This window comes from Heptranchias perlo, chromosome 6, assembly GCF_035084215.1.
Source record: "Heptranchias perlo isolate sHepPer1 chromosome 6, sHepPer1.hap1, whole genome shotgun sequence".
Lineage (NCBI taxonomy): Eukaryota > Metazoa > Chordata > Chondrichthyes > Hexanchiformes > Hexanchidae > Heptranchias > Heptranchias perlo.
The window spans coordinates 75,877,147-75,896,986 of record NC_090330.1 but is presented as its reverse complement, the minus strand read 5'-3'; the positions used below and the strand labels follow the sequence as shown (position 1 = coordinate 75,896,986).

Sequence of the window (19,840 nt, the reverse complement as noted above, 5' to 3'; positions counted from 1 at the left end):
TTCGTTTGCCTACATAACAGTGAATACACTTCAAATCCATTGGCACTGAAGCACTTTGGGATGCCCTGAAGACATGAAAGGCACTATACAAATGCAAGTTTGTTACTTGTTTCAATTCTTTTTGCTCTACATTCCATAGTAGATTTTCAACTTTTGCTCAAGATGCAAATACTTAAATTTATTTGACCTTCCTCCCTCCCCAAAAAAACCTTCAGTTACTTACATGACTATATTTCTTCCTCCTGGGGAAGATTTCCAACTCAAGCCCAAACTCCACAGAAGGGCAGCCTTATCTGTGAAAACTTCTTATAGTCATTTGTGCCATCATTTTTATGAGCAAGTTCAGCAAATGTTTTCAGAATTGCCTAATTCTTTGGGCTCGATTTTGGCGTCGTGTTTCCGGCGGGTTCCCAGCGGGGTGGCCCCGAAAATCCCGATATCCGGTCACGTGACCGGATCGCGACGAAATCCCGGCCACTTCCGGGTACCGCGCTGACGTGCGGGGCTGCGCGCGCAAGCCCCGCTGGTGGGAATCCCGCAGGCAATTAAAGCCAGCGGGGTTCCACTTGAGTGTACTTACCTTGCTTGTTGAGGTCAGTTAATGAGCTGAAGCAGCTGTCAAAAGAGGAAGTGTGGGATTTTAGGTTCAAGGCAGTGGGTTTCACACACTGGGGGAAACAGTCCCTCTCCAACCAGGCGTGTTGCAGCCAGCAGCCTGTGGCAGGTGCCAAGGTGCACTCCACGGGGGAGAGCCCTCACCCACACAGGAGGCCACCGCGTCACATAGGGCAACCCCTGCCCCCCACCACCCCCCGCCAAGCCAGAGGACAGACCGACACAAAACTGCAGCCCCAGTCCGAGGAACCACCCACCTACCCTGCACAACCCCTCAGACCAACACCTGCCAGTTGGGTGGTGTGTGGACACCCTCGGAGGACGAACAGCATGACCAGCCCCAGCAGCCTCGCAGTCCACGCCGTCCGCCGCAGAGATGTGGAGCCCCCCAACACGGTGTTGTTGCACGCCCACCTGCACAGCAGGAGGGAGGGCTACCGCAGAGAGAGACGCATCGCAGAGGGCACTACCCTCGCCACAGGGTCCACAGACCGAGGCGCAGCTCCCCGGACCTCTCCGAGCAGCAGTGCACAGGGAGGCGCAGATTCGCTCGACATGTAGTCGTGGAGATCTGCAGCCTCTTTCATGCCGAGCTGCTCCTGGCTGGCCCCAGCACCAACTGCTTACCTGTCGCTGGCAAAGTCACCACTGCCCTCCACACCTTCTTCTCCGCATCCTTCCAGGGTGCAGCCGGCTACACCGCCGATGTCTCTCAGTCGTCTGCGCGGACGAGCCCTGCAAATACACCTGCACCTACTCTGCAGTAACACGATGGGTGGCATCAGTGGTGGGTCCTCATAGTGATACCCAGGAGCAGGCATTATTGGACACAACGGACAGGATTCGCGGAGACATGGCAGTGGTGGTGTCAATATAATGTGTGCTGTTTGTTGCTCTGAAATTCAATATAGGTAACACCCATGACAAACCCTCAGACACCCTTGTGCACCCCCTTCATGCTCACGACACGTTTGCCTTATGCTGCCTACTGCACATATGTGATGCATGCCCTGTGGCTGCAGCACAGGTGGTGGCAGGTTGAGTGAGGCTGGCTGTGAGGGAGATGCACGAGAGGGTGAGTATGGGATGGAGCAATGAGATTGTATGAGGATTGGGTTGCATGTTAATGGCAGGATGAGTACTGGCGAGGTGAGTAGGTGGAGGTAAGATGAGGATGGGGTTTGAGTGGGTATGAAGGGTGATGTGACAGAGTAGTGTTGGCGGTGCCGAAGGAGATGTGGGGTGGGGGCAGTGTTGTGGCAGACGGAGTGTAGGGGAAAGACTTCGTGTTCTCACTGTGGCTGACCTACTGCGGTCATTGCAGCGCCTCCTGCACTGTATGCAGGTGGGCCATATGTTGGTGGCGCAGGTGACCCCCTCTGCCACCTCGAGCCAGGCCTTCTTGGTGGCAGAGGCAGGCCGCTTCCTCCCGCCCGCCTGGGGGAAGATCTGTGTCCTCCCCCTCCTCCTCACCCCATCTGATGATACCTGGGGTGAGGCATCATTAAACTGGGAGCAGCCTTCCCACTGGGCTGCTCCATGCTGCAATTTGTTCCATTGGTTGCAGCATCTGTCAGTGGAGGACTGCCCCTTTAACTAGAGAGCCACCAGCTGACAGATCGTACTGCGCATGCGTAGCCCGACCGACGCGCAGGCCAGCGCCGCGGACCCCGGAGGATCAGGTAATTGATTCCTATTAGTTTGTTGCCTGCTACGATCGCGCGGGCAACACACTAATTTCTCCGAGCGTGTTGACCACGCTCCCGAAACCCAACCCGCCGGAAACCCGCAGGCCTGCTAAAATCAGGCCCTTTGTGTTTGTATGTTATAAACACTAAAGAAATTATTTAAGTAACGTGATTGGCTGATTATGTAATTGCTGGCTTGTGAACGGCAGATATGAAAATAAATTGAGGGGTTTAATTGCTCCGTTGGTTAGGTGTTCCTTGTTGGTACTTTTTTGCTATGATTGATCAAGTGGACTTTTGGTAACAAGAGATAAAGGGGAGATTACTTGAGTCTTCTTTGCCTCGATATTAACCCAACCCCCACCCCCCACCCCCCCCCCCCCCCCACCACGATGGGCAGGAAAGGGTCAGGGGAGGTGATGTCAAAATATGGAATCCGCGTAACCCAATCCCAACATGTCGCTCACGTATCCGCTGCCATTTTTACGGCGGCGGATATTGGGGCGTGCGAGTGGCCCGCCGTGGAGAGGTGGGACAATTATTAACATTTTTAAATCGTGATCCTATTGGGAGCCCCATTTGATTTCTCGGGGGTCGGGAAACTCAGCAGTGAAACGTAGTTGGGAGCTGCTGGCTCCCCAAGGAAAGTGGCTCTTTCAGCACTCCTTGTGGGCCAAGAGGAGTTGTGCTCCTGCAGGTCCCTCAAGGAAGCCTTCGTCTTCCCCAAGCCCCAATCTCCAGCCTCCCCCAGCCCTCAAGACCGCGGGCATCCTCCCCCCAGCCCTCCAGATTGCAGAAGTCTCCCCCCCCCACCCCCCCCAACTCAGAGATCCCGCCCGCCGGCCAGGCTGTCCATTTGGCCAGCGGTTGGACGGGAGGCGGACCTACAAGTTGCAAATAAGGCCCTGCTGCTAAGATCGGCAGGACTTGCACATTCCAGGTCTTGCCAGACTCTTCAGCCAATTTCGGCCTCACCCGCACCCTCCCCGTAAATATCTGGGCCAATGTTTTAGCAAGTAAACAAATACAGAAAATGCAGAAATCTGATGACCTTGCAGACTCCCTCCTCTGAGATCCACTTGTGTTTCTTTAAGGAATGATCTTGTGAATTAGAACATAAGAAATAGGAGCAGGAGTAGGCCATACAGCCCCTGGAGCCTGCTCCACCATTCAATAAGATCATGGCTGATCTTCGACCTCAATTCCACTTTCCCACCCACTCCCCATATCCCTTGATTCCCCTAGAGTCCAAAAATCTATCCATCTCAGCTTTGAATAGGACTCAGCATCCACAACCCTCTGGGGTAGAGAATTCCAAAGATTGAGAACCCTCTGAGTGAAGAAATTCCTCCTCATCTCAGTCTTAAATGGCCGACCCCTTATTCTGAAACTATGCCCCCTAGTTCTAGCCTCTCCAGCCAGAGGAAACAACCTTTCAGCATCTACCCTGTCAAGCTCCCTCAGAATCTTATATGTTGCAATGAGATCACCTCTCATTCTTCTAAACTCCAGAGTATAGGCCCATTCTACTCAAACTCTCCTCATAAGACAGCCCTCTCATCCCAGGAATCAATCTAGTGAACCTTTGTTTCATCGCCTCTAAGGCAAATATATCCTTCCTTAGATAAGGAGACCAAAACTGTACACAGTACTCCAGGTATGGTCTCACCAAAGCCCTATACAATTACAGGAAGACTTCCTTACACTTGTACTACAACCCCCTTGCAATAAAGGCCAACATACTATTTGCCTTCCTAATTGCTTGCTGTACCTGCATACTAACTTTCTGTGTGTCTTGTGTGAGGACACCCAAATCTCTCTGAACAATAACATTTAACAGTTGTTCACCATTTAAAAAACATTCTGTTTTTCTATTCTTCCTACCAAAGTGAATAACCTTACATTTCCCCACATTCTACTCCATCTGCCACCTTCTTGCCCACTCTCTTAACCAGTCTATATCCCTTTGCAGACTCTGTGTCCTCCTCACAGCTTAATTTCCCACCCAGCTTTGTATCGTCAGCAAACTTAGATACATTACACTCGGTCCCTTCATCTAAGTCATTAATATAGATTGTAAATAGCTGAGGCCCAAGCACCGATCCTTACGGCATTCCACTAATTACAGTTTATCCCTACTCTCTGTTTTCTGTCTGTTAACCATTCCTCTATCCACACTAATATATTACCCCAACCCCATCTTGCATAACAACCTTTTATGTGCCTTTCAAATGCCTTTCAAAAATCCAAATATATTACATCCACTGGTTCCTCTTTATCTACCCTGCTAGTTACATCCTCAAAAAACTCGTTGATTTGTCAAACATGATTTCCCTTTCATAAAACCATGTTGACTCTGCCTAATCTAAATATGATTTTCTAAGTGCCCTGTTTCCACTTCCTTAATAATGGATTCCAGCATTTTCCCGACGACTGATGTCAGGCTAACTGGCCTGTAGTTTCCTGTTTTCTCTCTCCCTCCTTTCTTGAATAGCAGGGTTATATTTGCTACCTTCCAATCCACAGGGACCGTTCTAGAATCTAGGGAATTTTGGAAGATCATAACCAATGCATCCACTATCTCTCCAGGCTGATGGTAAAGACATGTGTCACCACACTAGATTCTGACCTCTCCATATAGCATTAAAAATCATACTTGGATAGTCTCAAGGATAAGCTTCCGTTTTTGTGATTAAGTCAAACACGTTTAGCCTGAGCAGAGTCTGAAATAGGCTTCACATCAAGACAAGTTGAGGAATGATAGAAGACAACAAAGACAGATGTCATCCGTTTCCGTCACTGGAAAGAATTCACAGGACTGTCACTGACCAGCAGTTACATGGCTGGGATTAACCATGAAGGTTTGATCAATTCAACAAGGCCTGAATTGGCTGTCATTTGGAATGGTAGTTCAATAGCTAGACAAAACTGATAAATGGTACCAGAACTTCTTCTGACGTGAGAAACAACACAACATGCTTGCTGCCCAAGATTGTCAAAAATGAACTAGATGACTGGCTTAAATTGAAGTCATGATATAGCAGTGTGGGAAAAGATTATCTGATGCCCAGGGTGCAACTATCAGGAAAGGTTGTGCAGGCTGAGGCACTTCTTGCTGGAAAAGGGAAGACTAAAAGGAGACCCTATGGAGGTCTTTAAAATTCTGAAGGGGTTTGATGGGATGGATGCGAAGAAACTGTTTCCGCAAGTCCAGAACACGGGGGCATAAATAAGATAGGAACATAGGAACAGGAGTAGGCCATTCAGCCCCTCGTGCCTGCTCCGCCATTTGATAAGATCATGGCTGATCTGTGATCTGTGATCTAACTCCTTACACCTGCCTTTGACCCATATCCCTTAATACCTTTGGTTGCCAAAAAGCAATCTATCTCAGATTTAAATTTAGCAATTGAGCTAGTATCAATTGCCGTTTGCAGAAGAGAGTTCCAAACTTCTACCACCTTTGTGTAGAAATGTTTTCTAATCTCACTCCTGGAAGATCTGGCTCTAATTTTTAGACTGTGCCCCCTACTCCTAGAATCCCCAACCAGCGGAAATAGTTTCTCTCTATCCACCCTATCTGTTCCCCTTAATATCTTATAAACTTCGATCAGATCACCCCTTAACCTTCGAAACTCCAGAGAATACAACCCCAATTTGTGTAATCTCTCCTCGTAACTTAACCCTTGAAGTCCGGGTATCATTCTAGTAAACCTATGCTGCACTCCCTCCAAGGCCAATATGACCTTCCGAAGGTGCGGTGCCCAGAACTGCTCACAGTACTCCAGGTGCGGTCTAACCAGGGTTTTGTATAGCTGCAGAATAACTTCTGCCCCCTTGTATTCTATTCCTCTAGATATGAAGGCCAGCATTCCATTAGCCTTCTTGATTATTTTCTGCACCTGTTCATGACACTTCAATGATCTATGTACCTGTACCCCTAAGTCCCTTTGGACATCCACTGTTTTTAACTTTTTACCATTTAGAAAGTACCCTGTTCTATCCTTTTTTGATCCAAAGTGGATGACCTCACATTTACCTACATTGAATTCCATTTGCCACAGTTTTGCCCATTCACCTAATCTATCAATATCGCTTTGTGAGTTTACGTTTTCATCTACACTGCTTACAATACCACCAATCTTTGTGTCATCGGCAAACTTAGATATGAGACTTTCTGTGCCTTCATCTAAGTCGTTAATAAATATTGTGAATAATTAAGGCCCCAAGACAGATCCCTGTGGGACTCCACTAGTCACATCCTGCCAATGTGAGTATCTACCCATTATCCCTACTCTCTGTCGCCTTTCGCTCAGCCAACTTCCAAACCAAGTCTGTACTTTTCCCTCGATTCCATGAGCTTCTATCTTAGCTAACAGTCTCTTATGTGGGACTTTATCAAATGCCTTCTGGAAGTCCATATAAATAACATCCATTGACATTCCCCTGTCCACTACTTTTGTCACCTCTTCAAAAAATTCAATCAGGTTTGTCAGGCACGACCTACCTTTCACAAATCCATGCTGGCTCTCTCTGATTAACTGAAAATTCTCGAGGTGTTCAGTCACCCTATCCTTAATTATAGACTCCAGCATATAATTATAGATAGCCACTAACAGATCAAAGAAAGAGTTTAGGAGGAATTTCTTGACACCGAGTGATGAGGAAGTGGAATTTGCTGCCACATGAAGAGGTTGAACCAGATAAGGTGGGGTTGCAGGATCTAGGACTTCCACTCCTTATTGCTAACTATTGATCACTACTGAAAAGTGTGCATCGTGAACAGTACTATGGTCTTCGTTGTGATGACTTCCATGATTAAATAGTCTACTGACGCTCAGCCATTTGGGAAAGGTCCCAGAGGGCTGCCAGCCCCTGTGTAACTATCAGTGTCAGTTTGGCTCAGTTGGAAACACTATTGCCTCCTAGTCACAAGATTGTGGGCTCAAGCCTCACTCCCAGAATTGAGCAAGTAACCTACTTTATTTCAGTGCACCGTCAGAGGTGACATCTGTCCGATGAAATGTTAAACTGAGGCCATGTTTGTCTACTCATGTAGAAGAGAAAGACACCATGGGACTATTTGAAGAACAGCAGGGAGTCCTCCTGGTGAACTGGACACCATTGTTCCACCAACCAATACCACCAAAACTGAATAACTGGTGATTCATTTACCATTAGTGGGACCTTGCTTTGCCCAAAATTGGCTGCTGTTTTTGCCTACATCACAACACTGTCTGCACGTCAAAAGTAATGCATTGGTTGTGAAGTGCTACATAATGCAAGTTTGTTCTGTCTTTACCACAGAAAGGATTAGCTCTTTCAGTCGAGGATGGGAGAAAACAATGCAATAATTTGTGATAGAAACAATGACCCATGAATGGTAGGATTTCTTGTGAATTTGTGCATTTTCACTGTTCCAGTTTGGCCTTTTCCTCTATAATATGAAAGCATGCATTCAGAGAGGGAGAAAATGTACCTCCTTTTTCCTATAGTGCTGTAGTTTTCCCCTCAGCTATGTTTGGAATTCGAAAAGTGATTGCTTTTTCAGAGCACAAAGGAACAACAACATGTCCTGATGGATCATCTCCCATGCATTGCTCATTCTAAGAATGACATACTGGGGTAGGTTCTCATCTTGCCATCCACGTGTAAAACTGGTGTTGTGAATCAGTCGCCCATTGTATATATATATATATATATTAAAAAATCGCCCGATTTATGTTTCCGTGGAAATGAAAATCGGGCAGTTTCTTTAACTAGTGGCCGATCCGCAATGCCAGTTACACCCGGGCGACAAGTTGAAACTCTACCCCAATGTTTTGCAATGACAGGAGCCCTATACTATATAAAGTCATAAAATACATAATGTATAGATTGCTATAAAATATTAGCAGATCTCCCCAAGTGTTGCTTATGGTAAGTCAGCGGTTACACTAATAAGCTATTGGGGTGTGGAGGTGGAACTGGGGAGCACAGCAAATTTCTATGGAAAGAATCTGGAAAGAAGACTGGAAGGGATCTCTTCAGAAACAGTACAGGAAATGTTTCTTGATTCCATCCTGGAAAGTAAAGTGAGTGATTTCCTTACCTAATGAAGATGGGTAGATAAATAAGTATGATCCCTCAAACACCACAGATAAGAAGTAGTTCTTTACCTTTACAGTCTATAGTTAGGGATTTTATAACATTCACCAATAGTTTCATCTTTAAGTTGCATCTTTCGTTCTTTCCCACATACCTCTGCAACAGTACTTAAGCTGAACATTTTAGTAAAACATTTAAAATTCAGGACTTTTATTCAGAACTTCCCTTCAAAATTGAATAGTGCTACAGTCCTTCTAAAAATTCTGCTGTTTGTATTACTTTAAAAAAAAAAGTATTTATTTTATTGATGCAGAATAGAGAAGGAGGCTGGCTTACAACCAGCAAGCCTGGATATGCTCTGTGACGGCTTGTCTTGCTGTCAACCATAATATTATATACACAGGTACATACTAGAACCTGCCAGCTTAAGTCTCTTCAATTAAGTGATGGTATGGAACTCAAAGCTCTGCCTTTTCTTATAGGCAAAGGCCTCTGATGAAAAACAATGCCACATAGACTTCAAACAAATGCATAAAATCCTAATGTATAGGGAAGTTTAACTATTTTCTTGCGAATTTCATAATTTTATCTGTTATGGCATAAGCTATTTCTGGTAATACACGCTTAGCTTAATGGAGAAACCAAGATGGCAGCCAAAGGGGTTTCAAAAAATAATTGGAGTAATTTCACTGGTTGGCCTTCTGATCTTTATTATTAGCTGTTGTTAGCTATTTTATCCGAAAGACAGTGCAGCACTCACTCAGTACTGCACTGAAGTGTCAGCCTAGGTTACTTACTGTGAAAAAGCACTAGAGGTACCAAGACCCATCTGATGAGGTGACTTTCTCCAAAGGCAGCAGCGCCACTGAGGGCAAAATAAACGTGGTTACCCAACCAAAACAGGATGCCAGTTTCTCTGGCCGGTCTGAGCACTCAACTGACTAGTAGCAGCGATCCACTTTCTCATTGCTTACAGTGCTTTCTCAGCCAAAGGGTTGGGGGTCCAACTAGCAGACGCAGTGGTTTGCCGTTTCCGCTAACATCTGGCCTGTGCAAAATTGTCTTGCCAGGTGTTGGGTGCTGTGCAATGAGCACCACAACGTTAATAGAGCAGGTCCCACCCCCACATGTCCCGAGACATCATTTACCTGCTACTTCCAATACAAACTAATCGGCTTATTCCAACACAACAGTCACTGGGTGGCACAAGTGCCTGGAGACCAGAGACCAGAGACCAGACCCAGACCCAGACCCAGCCCCAGCCCAACGCTCTCCTCTGGACCTTCCCCTGGAAGCAGCCTGCGGCGCTTGTTTCTGCCTTAAATAACCTGCGGCCCCTGCCGCAATCGGACAGCTCCGGGCTCAGGCCCAGTAACCCTCAGCAACTCACCCATGTAACGAGGAGACCAGGGAACCCGCTGCCACAGGGCGGCGCTTCTCACATCGACCAGGCCCAGCAACCGACACAACGCGACGGCCGCCATCACATACAGCGAGGGGCGGGGATAAAAACATTGAATATTAATAAACTCGGGGTGGAGCCAGGTGCTGAATATTAATGAGAATGGAGGTGGAGCCAGGCGCTGAATATTAATGAGCATGGAGGTGGAGCCAGGTGGTGAATATTAATAAACTCGGGGGTGGAGCCAGGTGGTGAATATTAATGAGCATGGAGGTGGAGCCAGGTGGTGAATATTAATGAGCATGGAGGTGGAGCCAGGCGCTGAATATTAATAAACGCGCGCGCAGGCTGCCGAACCTTTCACAACCACTTACATCCGAGTATGGAATGTCGACCTCTGACCTGGATTGCACGCGGCAGGTGGCGCGTGATGCGGTTTAAGTCTGTGTTCCTGTTTGAATCTCTCAGCAAGTGTCGCCATCTTTGCTCTTTATCAACTTCAGCCATTCGGGAATAGCTGTGGTACTGAGTTGGTGCTGGAGCTCCATCTAACTTTCAGTTAGGGTTCCCAACTCTGGTTGGAGGCATTCTTTGAGGTTTCATCACTCCATGTTCTGACCACATAATTTCTACAAATGTTATTGCAGTTACTTTATAAAGGTTGGGTCTCCTGTAGATCACTATCTTTGCCACTGATTTTGCGCCAGCAACTATTGTGGGATAAGTTCGAAGAACCAGGAGGTCACCCGTGAGCAGGAGAAGAGGAGAAACTGTGGGTGGGGAAGAAGGGAAACCAGAGGTGGGTGGCACTTTGGTTCTACCAATAACTCACTGAAATTGTACTGATAATTTAATAGTAATACTGGTAACACTCAGATTCCCCTCATAACCAACAGTAATACAATAACTCACAGATAGTGTATACATAGCTGGTAGTAATAAGTGTAATGGCCCAATATCCTACCTGTAACTAGTAGAAATCCCATAACCTGTTGATACTGACCCTGAAACCATAGCTAGAAGTCCCCTGCACTGTACAAGGTGCGGTCAGGCTCCCTAGGATATGAAGTGCTATGGATTAAAGGGAGGTAAACTGAGTTGACGTAGATCTTGAATAACGCAGCACAAACGGAGGCCATTCAGCTCATCGAGCCTGTGCTGGCAGTTTGAATCCAATTAGTCTCACACCCCTGCTCTTTCCCCATAACCTTACAAATTTTCCCTCTTCAACTATTTATCCAATTCCCTTTTGAAAGTTATTATTGAATCTGTTTCCACCACCCTTTCAGGCAGTGCATTCCAGATCGTAACAACTCGCTGACTATTTTTTTTTTCTTGTGCTGCCTCTGGTTTGTTTGCTAATTACCTTAAACCCTATGTCCTCTGGTTACTGACCCTTCTGCCACTGGAAACAGTTTCTCCTTATTTATTCCCCAAATCTGTGCCTATCTTTCCCGCAACTCCATGTTTGAATCCTTCCAATCAGGTTTCCCTGCCGCAGTACTGAAACAGACCTTATCAAAGCCACAAATGACATCCCTCTCCCTGGCAACTGTCTAAGGCTGAACCAGACTATTTGAAACCTTGGCCTATTTGACTCTGAGAAGAGCTTCTGATCACATATCCGCTCCATCACCAAGACCGCCTACATCCACATTCTCAACATGGCTCGTCTCCACCCCTACCTAAGCTCATCTATTGCTGAAACCCTCATCTATGCCTTTGTTACCTCTAGATTTGACTATTCCAATGCTCCCATCTTCCACCCTCCATAAACTTGAGCTCATCCAAAACTCTGCTGCCTGTATCCTAACTGGCACCAAGTCCCATTCAGCCATCACACCTGTGCTCGCTGACCTACATTGCCTCCAGGTCTGGGAACGCCTCGATTTTAAAATTCTCATCCTTGTTTTCAAATCCTTCCATGGCTTTGCCCTTCCCTATCTCTGTAACCTCCTCCAGCCCGACAACCCTCCGAGATCTCTGCGTTCCTCCAATTCTTGCCTCTTGTGCATTCCCGATTTTAAACGCTGCACCATTGGCGGCCGTGCCTTCAGCTGCCGAGGCCCAAGCGCTGGTATTCGCTCCCTAAACCTCTCCGCTTCTCTACCTCTCTCTCCTTTAAGACACTCCTTAAAACCTACCACCTATCCTAATATCTCCTTATGTGGCTCAGTAGGCGCACTTGTGAAGCGACTTGTGACGCTTTGCTACGTTAAAGGTGCTATATAAATGCAAGTTGTTGTTGTCGTTCCAATGTACTCTAACAAAGCCCTTCATGACTTTGAACACCTCTATCAAATCTCCCATTAACCTCTGCTCTAAGGCGAACAACCCCAGTTTCTGTCGTCTCCACGTAACTGATCATCCCTGGTACCATTCCAGTAAATCTCCTCTGCACCCTCTCTAAGTACTTGACATCCTTCCTAAAGGGTGGTGCCCAGAATTGGCCACATAACCAGTGTTTTATAAAGGTTTAGCAAAACTTAGAATCCAATCATAAAATCATAGAAAGGTTACAGCACGGAAGGAGGCCATACGGCCCATCGAGTCCGCGCCGGCTCTATGTAAAAGCAATCCAGCTAGTCCCACTCCCCTGCCTTTTCCCCGTAGCCCTGCAAATTTTTTCCTTTCAAGTGCTTACCCAGTTCCCTTTTGAAGGCCATGATTGAATCTACCTCTACCACCCCCAGTGCATTCCAGATCCTGTGTAAAAAAGTTACTCGCTGTGTCAAAAAGTTTTCCTCATGTCACCTTTGGTTCTTTTGCCAATCACCTTAAATCTATGTCCTCTGGTCCTTGACCCTTCCGCCAATGTGAACAATTTCTCTCTATCGACTCTGTCTGGACCCTTCATGATTTTGAACACCTCTATCAAATCTCCTTGCAACCGTCTCTGTTCCAAGGAGAACAACCCCAGCTTCTCCAGTCTATCCACGTAACTAAAGTCCCTCATCCCTGGAATCATTCTAGTAAATCTCTTCTGCACCATCTATAAGGCCTTCACATCTTTCCTGAAATGTGGTGCCCAGAACTGGACACAATACTCCAGTTGTGGCCGAACCAATGTTTTATAAAGGTTCTTCATGACTTCCATACTTTTGTACTCTATGACTCTATTTATAAAGCCCATGATCCCGTATGCTTTTTTAACTGCTTTCTCAACCTGCCCTGCCACCTTCAATGATTTGTGCACATATACCCCCAAATCTCTCTGTTCCTGTACCCCTTTTAGAGTTGTACCCTATAGTTTATATTGCCTCTCCTCGTTCTTCCTACCGAAATGTATCACTTTGCATTTTTCTGCGTTAAATTTCATTTGCTACGTGTCCGCCCATGCCACCAGCCTGTCTATATCCTCTTGAAGTCTAACACTATCCTCCTCAATGTTTACTACCCTTCCAAGTTTTGTGTCATCTGCAAATTTTGAAATTGCGCCCTGTACACCCAAGTCTAAGTCATTAATATTTTTCAAGAAAAGCAGTGGTCCCAGCACTGACCCCTGGGGAACACCACATACACCTCCCTCCAGTCCGAAAAACAACCGTTCACCACACTCTCTGTTTCCTGTCCCTTAGCCAGTTCTGTATCCACGTTGCTACTGCTCCCTTTAGTCCATGAGCCGTAATCTTGATGACAAGCCTACCGTAAGGCACTTTATCAAAAGCCTTTTGAAGTCCATATACACAACATCAACTGCATTGCTCTCATCTACCCCCTTTGTTACCTCATCAAAAAACTCTATCAGGTTAGTTAAACATTTGCCTTTAACCAATCCCTGCCGGCTTTCCCTAATCAATCCATCCTCGTCCAAGTGACTGTTAATTCTGTCCTGGATTATCGCTTCTAAAAGTGTCCCCCCCACTGAGGTTAAACTGACTGGCCTATAGTTGCTGGGTTTATCCATACATCCTTTTTGAACAAGAGTGTAACATTTGCAATTCTCCAGTCCTCTGGCACCACCCCTGTATCTAAGGTTGTTTGGAAGATTATGGCCAGTACCTCTGCAATTTCCATCCTTACTTCCCTCAGCAACCTAGGATGCATCCCATCCGGACCTGGTGACTTATCTACTTTAAGTACAGGTAGCCTTTCTGGTACCTCCTCTTTATCAATTTTTAGACCATCCAGTATCTCAACTATATCTTCCTTTACTGAGACTCTGGCAGCATCTTCTTCCTTGGTAAAGACAGATGCAAAGTACTCATTTAGTACCTCAGCCATCCCCTCTGCCTCTGAGTAGATCTCCTTTATGATCTCTAATCGGCCCCACCCTTCCTCTTACTATCCGTTTACTGTTTATATGCCTGTAGAAGTCTTTTGGATTCCCTTTTATGTTGGCCGCCAGTCTAATCTCATAATCTCTCTTTTCCCCTCTTATTTCCTTTTTCACTTGCCCTCTGAACTTGCTATATTCTGCCTGGTTCTCACTTGTGTTATCAATCTGACATCTGTCTAACGCTCCCTTTTTCCGTTTCATCTTACTCTATCTCTTTTGTCATCCAGGGAGCTCTGGCTTTAGTTGTCCTACCTTTCTGCCTCGTGGGAATGTGCCTAGACTGTACCTGAACCATCTCCTCCTTAAAGGTCACCCACTGTTCAAATACAGTTTTGCCTGCCAGTCTTTGATTCCAATTTACCAGGGCCAGATCTGTTCTCATCCCATTAAAATTGGCCCTCCTCCAATTGAGTATTTTTACTTTAGAGTGGTCCATGTCCTTTTCCATAGCCGTATCTAAACCTTATGATACTATGATCGCTGCTCCCTAAATGCTCCCCTGCTCCACTTACTCCACTTGGCCCACTTCATTTAGCGCACTTCCTTGATTTTGTACATGATGCCTCTGTTTATAAAGCCAAGGATCCCGAATGCATTAACTACCTTCTCAACTTGTCCTGTATGTGTATACATACACCCTCAGGTCTCTCTGTTCCTGCACCCTCTTTAAAATTGTACCATTTAGTTTATATTGCCTCTCCTCATTCTTCCTACCAAAATGAATCATTTCACACTAATCTGTGATAAATTTCATCTGCTATGTGTCTGCACATTTCACCAGTTCATCTATGTCCTCCTGGTGTCAGTTACTATCCTTCTCACTGTTTTACATTTCCAAGTTTCGTGTCATCTGCAAACTTTGAAATTATGCCCTGTGTATCCAAGTCCAGGTCATTAATATATATCAAAAAGAGCAGTGGTCCCGACACCGACCCCTGGGGGACACCAATGCACACTTCCCTCCAGTCTGAAAAACAATCGCTCCCCAGTACTCTCTGCTTTTTGTCCCTTAACCAATTACGTATCCACGCAACCACTGCCCCTTTAATCCCATGGGCTTCAATTTTGCTATCCAGTCTATTATGTGGTACTTTATCAAACGCCTTTTGAAAGTCCATATACACAACATCAACTGTATTACCCTCATTAACCTTCTCCATTACCTCATCAAAGAACTCAATCAAGTTAGTCAAACACGATTTGCCTTTAACAAATCCATGCTGGCTCTCATTTATTAACCCATATTTTTCCAAGTGCCAATTAATTTAGCCTCAGATTATTGTCTTAAAGTTTCTCCACCGACGAAGTGATTATACAAACTAGGGCTGTGTTCCCTGGAATCTAGAAGATTAAGAGGTGATTTGATTGAAGTTTTCAAGATAGTAAAGGGAACTGATAGGGTAGATAGAGAGAAACTACTTCAGCTGGTTGGGGAGTCTAGGACTAGAGGACATAGCCTAAAAATTAGAGTCAGGACTTTCAGGAATGAAGTTAGGAAACACTTCTACACACAAAGGGTGGTAGAAGTTTGGAACTGGCTTCTGCAAACGGCAGTTGATGCTAGCTCAACTGTTAATTTTAAATCGGAGATTGATAGATTTTTGTTAATCAAAGGTATTAAGGGATTTGGGGCTAAGTTCAGTCACAGATTCGCCATGATCTCACAGCCTCAAGGAGCAAAATGGCCTACTGCTGTTCCTATGTCCTATGACAGTAGGCTGACTGGCCTGTAGTTGCCGTGTTTATCCCTGTCCCCTTTTTTAAACGGGTGTAACATTTGCAATCCTCCCGTCCTGTGGCAGCACGCCCATATCTAAGGAGGATTGGAAGATTGTGGCCAGAGTCTCCACAATTTCCATCCTTCCTTCAGCAACCTAGGATGCATCCCATCTGGACCGGGTGACTTTTCTACTTTGAGCACTGCCAACCTTTTAAGCACCTGCTCTTTATCTATTTTTATCCTATCCAATTTCTCTACTACCTCCTCCTTTACTGTGACATTGACAGCATCCTCTTCTTTAGTTAAGACAAATGCAAAGTACTCATTTAGTACCTCAGCCATGCCCTCTGCCTCCACAAGAAGATCTCCTTTTTGGTCCGTATTTGGCCCCACCTTCATTTGACTAACCTTTCATAGAACATAGAAAAGATACTATTAATATGTTTATAAAAGAATTTTGGTTCTCTTTTATGTTACCCACTAATCTATTTTCATACTCTTTTTGCCCCTCATATTTCCTTTTTCAGTTTTCCTCTGTACTTTTTGTATTCAGCTTGGTTGTCTACTGAATTATGAACCTGACATTTATCATAAGCCTTCCTTTTCTGTTTCATTTTAATCTCTATGGGGGTTAAATTGGAAAGGGCCGGAAACTGGGCGCGGGTGTCGCGATCCGCGATTAACCTGCACCTGATGCTTCCTGCACAGGCAGGACGAGACATTCGTGGGGGCAAGAGGCCCTCCAGATATATGGCCAAAAGGCAGAGGGAGGCAGCAGGGGACAAAGTCAATGCCAGATGCACAGCACCACAAACATGGATGCAGTGCAGGAAGAAGGTCAATGCTTTGACACGAGTGGTCAAGGTGAGTGAGGTCAACTGTCAAGTGGCGTCTCCTACCAACTGCACCACTAGTCACATCCATTGTTCCACACACTGCACCCCCCATCACCCACACATCAACAAACTCTTTCCATCAGTACTCAACTGTGCCAATCAGATGCTTCCTCTCACCCTTACACATTACTCACAGGCCATACACGCTAGTCTACCATGACAGGTACATCACCCAGACACATGTCCCGCTTGCTTGCAGGAGAAGGTGGTGCATAACAGGAGGCAGCAAGTCGCAGTGGCATCTAGCCCCTCGAGCCTGTTCTGCCATTCAATGTTCATCTGTGACCTAACTCCATATACCCGCCTTAGCCCCATATCCATTAATATCCTTGGTTCACAGAAATTTATCAATCTCAGATGTAGAATTCATAAGTGAGCTAGCATCAACTGCCATTTGCAGAACAGCGTTACGACCTCCTACCCTTTGCTTGTAGAAGCGTTTCCTAACTTCACTCCTGCATGTCCTGGCTCTAAATGTTAGGCTATGTCCCCGCATCCTAGTATTCAAGAGTAGGAGACCTCCAAAAACAGTTACAAATGCATTTACAGCCAAAAGCAATAATCCAGCAACTAATCTGTAAATCCTGCATGGTCCCTTTAAGCAGCATTGGTTGGGGATCCTCCAGGCACTCTAAGACATGTTCGGATGGTCGTGGTTAAGACTGTGCGTTGAGTTGAGTAATAAGTTCCAAAATGGTGTCCATCACTTTAAATCAGCTTTGCACACTGATTGTATCCATTTTCTCCTTACTTTATATGCTGCCTGTGTTCGATATTTGCTACTACCTATACCAAGATGGCATCCACCGCACCTCACGCTAGAAACGTGCGTGTGCAGCCATGACACCATCTTGGCACTTCAAGAGGCCATGTAGCGTCGAAACAACGGGCATTACACGGCCCAATTTCTAGCCCTATCTCTTTGGTCATCCAGGGAGCTCTAGCTTTGGATGCCCTTCCGTTCCCCCTCATGGGTGTGTCTCGTCTGTACCCGAACTAAGTGCTCTTTGAAGGCCTCCCATTGCTAATTTAATGTTTTACCTGCCAATCTTTGATTCCAATCCACCTGGGCCAGGTTCCTTTTCAACTTATTGAAATTAGCTCTCTTCCATTTGACTATTTTCACATTTGATTTTTCCTTGTCCTTTTCCATAACTACTCTAAACCTAATGATATTGCGATCACTGTTTCCCAACTCAGGCGGCTCACCACCACCTTCTCAAGGGCAATTAGGGATGGGCAATAAATGCTGACCTTGCCAGTGACGCCCACATCCCATGAACAAATAAAAAAAATACTCCCCCACTGAAACATGCTCCACTTGTCCCACTTCATTCCCCAGAACTACATCCAGCACTGTTTTCTTTCTTGTTGGGCTGGAAACATACTGATCAAGAAATTCTCTTCTACACATTTCAGAAATTCCTCTCTCTCTTTGCCCTTTACACTGCTATTTTTCCAGTCTATATTAGGATAACTGAAGCCCCCCATTATCACTACTCTAAAGTTCTTGCATCTTTCTGCAATTTGCCTGCAAATTTGCTCCTCTATTGTTCCCACAGCATAATAGTTCCTCTATTGTTCCTTAATTCCAACTAAATCGATTCTGTCTCTGAACCCTGAAATACATTATCCCTTTCTAGTGCTGTAACAGTATCTTTGATCAATACTGCCACCCCCGCCCCCCCACCACTCCTTTTTCTTCCCTATCTTTTCTGAATACATTGTAGCCAGGAATATTAAGTGCCCATTCTCCCCTTGTTTGAGCCAGGTCTCGGTTATTGCCACTGTATCATAATCCCATATGGCTACTTCTGCCTGCAGCTCACCAACTTTATTTACCGCGATCCATGCATTTACGCACATGCACTCCAAACTCATATTAGTCTGCCTCGCATTCCCCTGTGTCTGATCCCTCCTATTTCTGAACAACTCTTTATTCTAATGCTGTTTATCTCTCCAAGTCCCCTGTGCACCTTGTATCTCCTCTCTTATGCATCATGCTGGTGCCCTTCCCCCTGTTAAATTATTTAAACCCTCACCCACAACACTAGTTAACTTCCCCACGAGGATATTTGTCCTAGCCCTGTTGCAGTGCAACCCATCCATCTTGTACAGTTCCCTCGTGTCCCAGAACTGGCCCCATTGCCCCAGGAATCTGAAGCCTTCCCTCCTGCACCATTTCTCCAGCAACACGTTAACCAGTCCTACCTTATTGCTCCTATACTCACTAGCACGTGGCACTGGAAGTAATCCAGAGATTACTATCTTTGCGGTCCTTCTCTTTAACTTCCTCCCTAGCTCCTGAAACTCTGTCTGTAGAACCTCAATCATTTTCCTATCTATGTCATTGGTTCCACGACTTTTGGCTGTTCCCTTTCCCCCTGCCAAATGTTTTGCATCTGTTCAATTATGTCCTTTACCCTGGCATCAGGGAGGCAACACACCATGCGAGACTCACGAAGACGGTTGCAGAAATCCCCCTGACTATCGAATTCCCTATGACAACTGCATTTCTACACTTTTTTGTGCCCCCTATGCGGTCATTTGCCCCATGGTGCCTTGGATATGCCCTAGACTGCACTCCCCCGGGGTGTCATCACCCTTCAGTAATGAAAACTGGTTTGAGAGTGCCACACTCCCGAAGGATTTTTGCACTCCCTGCCTCTTCCTACCCCGCCGAATGACCACCCACTTACTATCCTCCTGCACTATCTGTGGCTGCAGGGTAACCACCTTCTGGAACGTGTGATCCAGGAAATTCTCAGCCTACCGTATGCCCTGCAGTGACTTCAGCGCTTTTCAAGCTCAGAAACCCTGTGAAGCATCCTGGAGTTCCCACATGGCATAGGAATTTCAGGCAACGGGTCTCAACTGTCCCATCATTTTACTTAAAAGTTTATCTACTTATGTTAAATATATATGCATATATGTTTTAGTTTAGTATCCACTTAATTCCTATTTATTATTTATGTATACCAGATTTTTATTTAATGCAATTTGGATAATTTTAATGTTGGTATTCTCCACTTAGTTAATTTTAATATTATCCCTTTACATCTAATTAATTACTGATTATTTATATATATTTACATATTTACTGTTACCCCTTGGTGTAAATTGCTTAGCACCTCCTTCCCCCTCTGCACCTAA

The 19,840-nt window shown here is 45.6% G+C and overlaps 1 protein-coding gene across 1 annotated transcript in view; it reads right to left on the bottom strand.

Moving 5' to 3' along the window:
- Positions 1-9,886, bottom strand: part of LOC137323065 (palmitoyl-protein thioesterase ABHD10, mitochondrial-like) — a 30,341-nt gene extending 20,455 nt beyond the window's left edge. The window contains exon 1 of the mRNA XM_067986463.1: positions 9,781-9,886. Coding sequence (XP_067842564.1) covers positions 9,781-9,874 — 94 coding nt within the window. The 5' untranslated portion in view covers positions 9,875-9,886. The remainder of the gene's footprint in view (positions 1-9,780) is intronic.
- Positions 9,887-19,840: the final 9,954 nt, after the last annotated feature.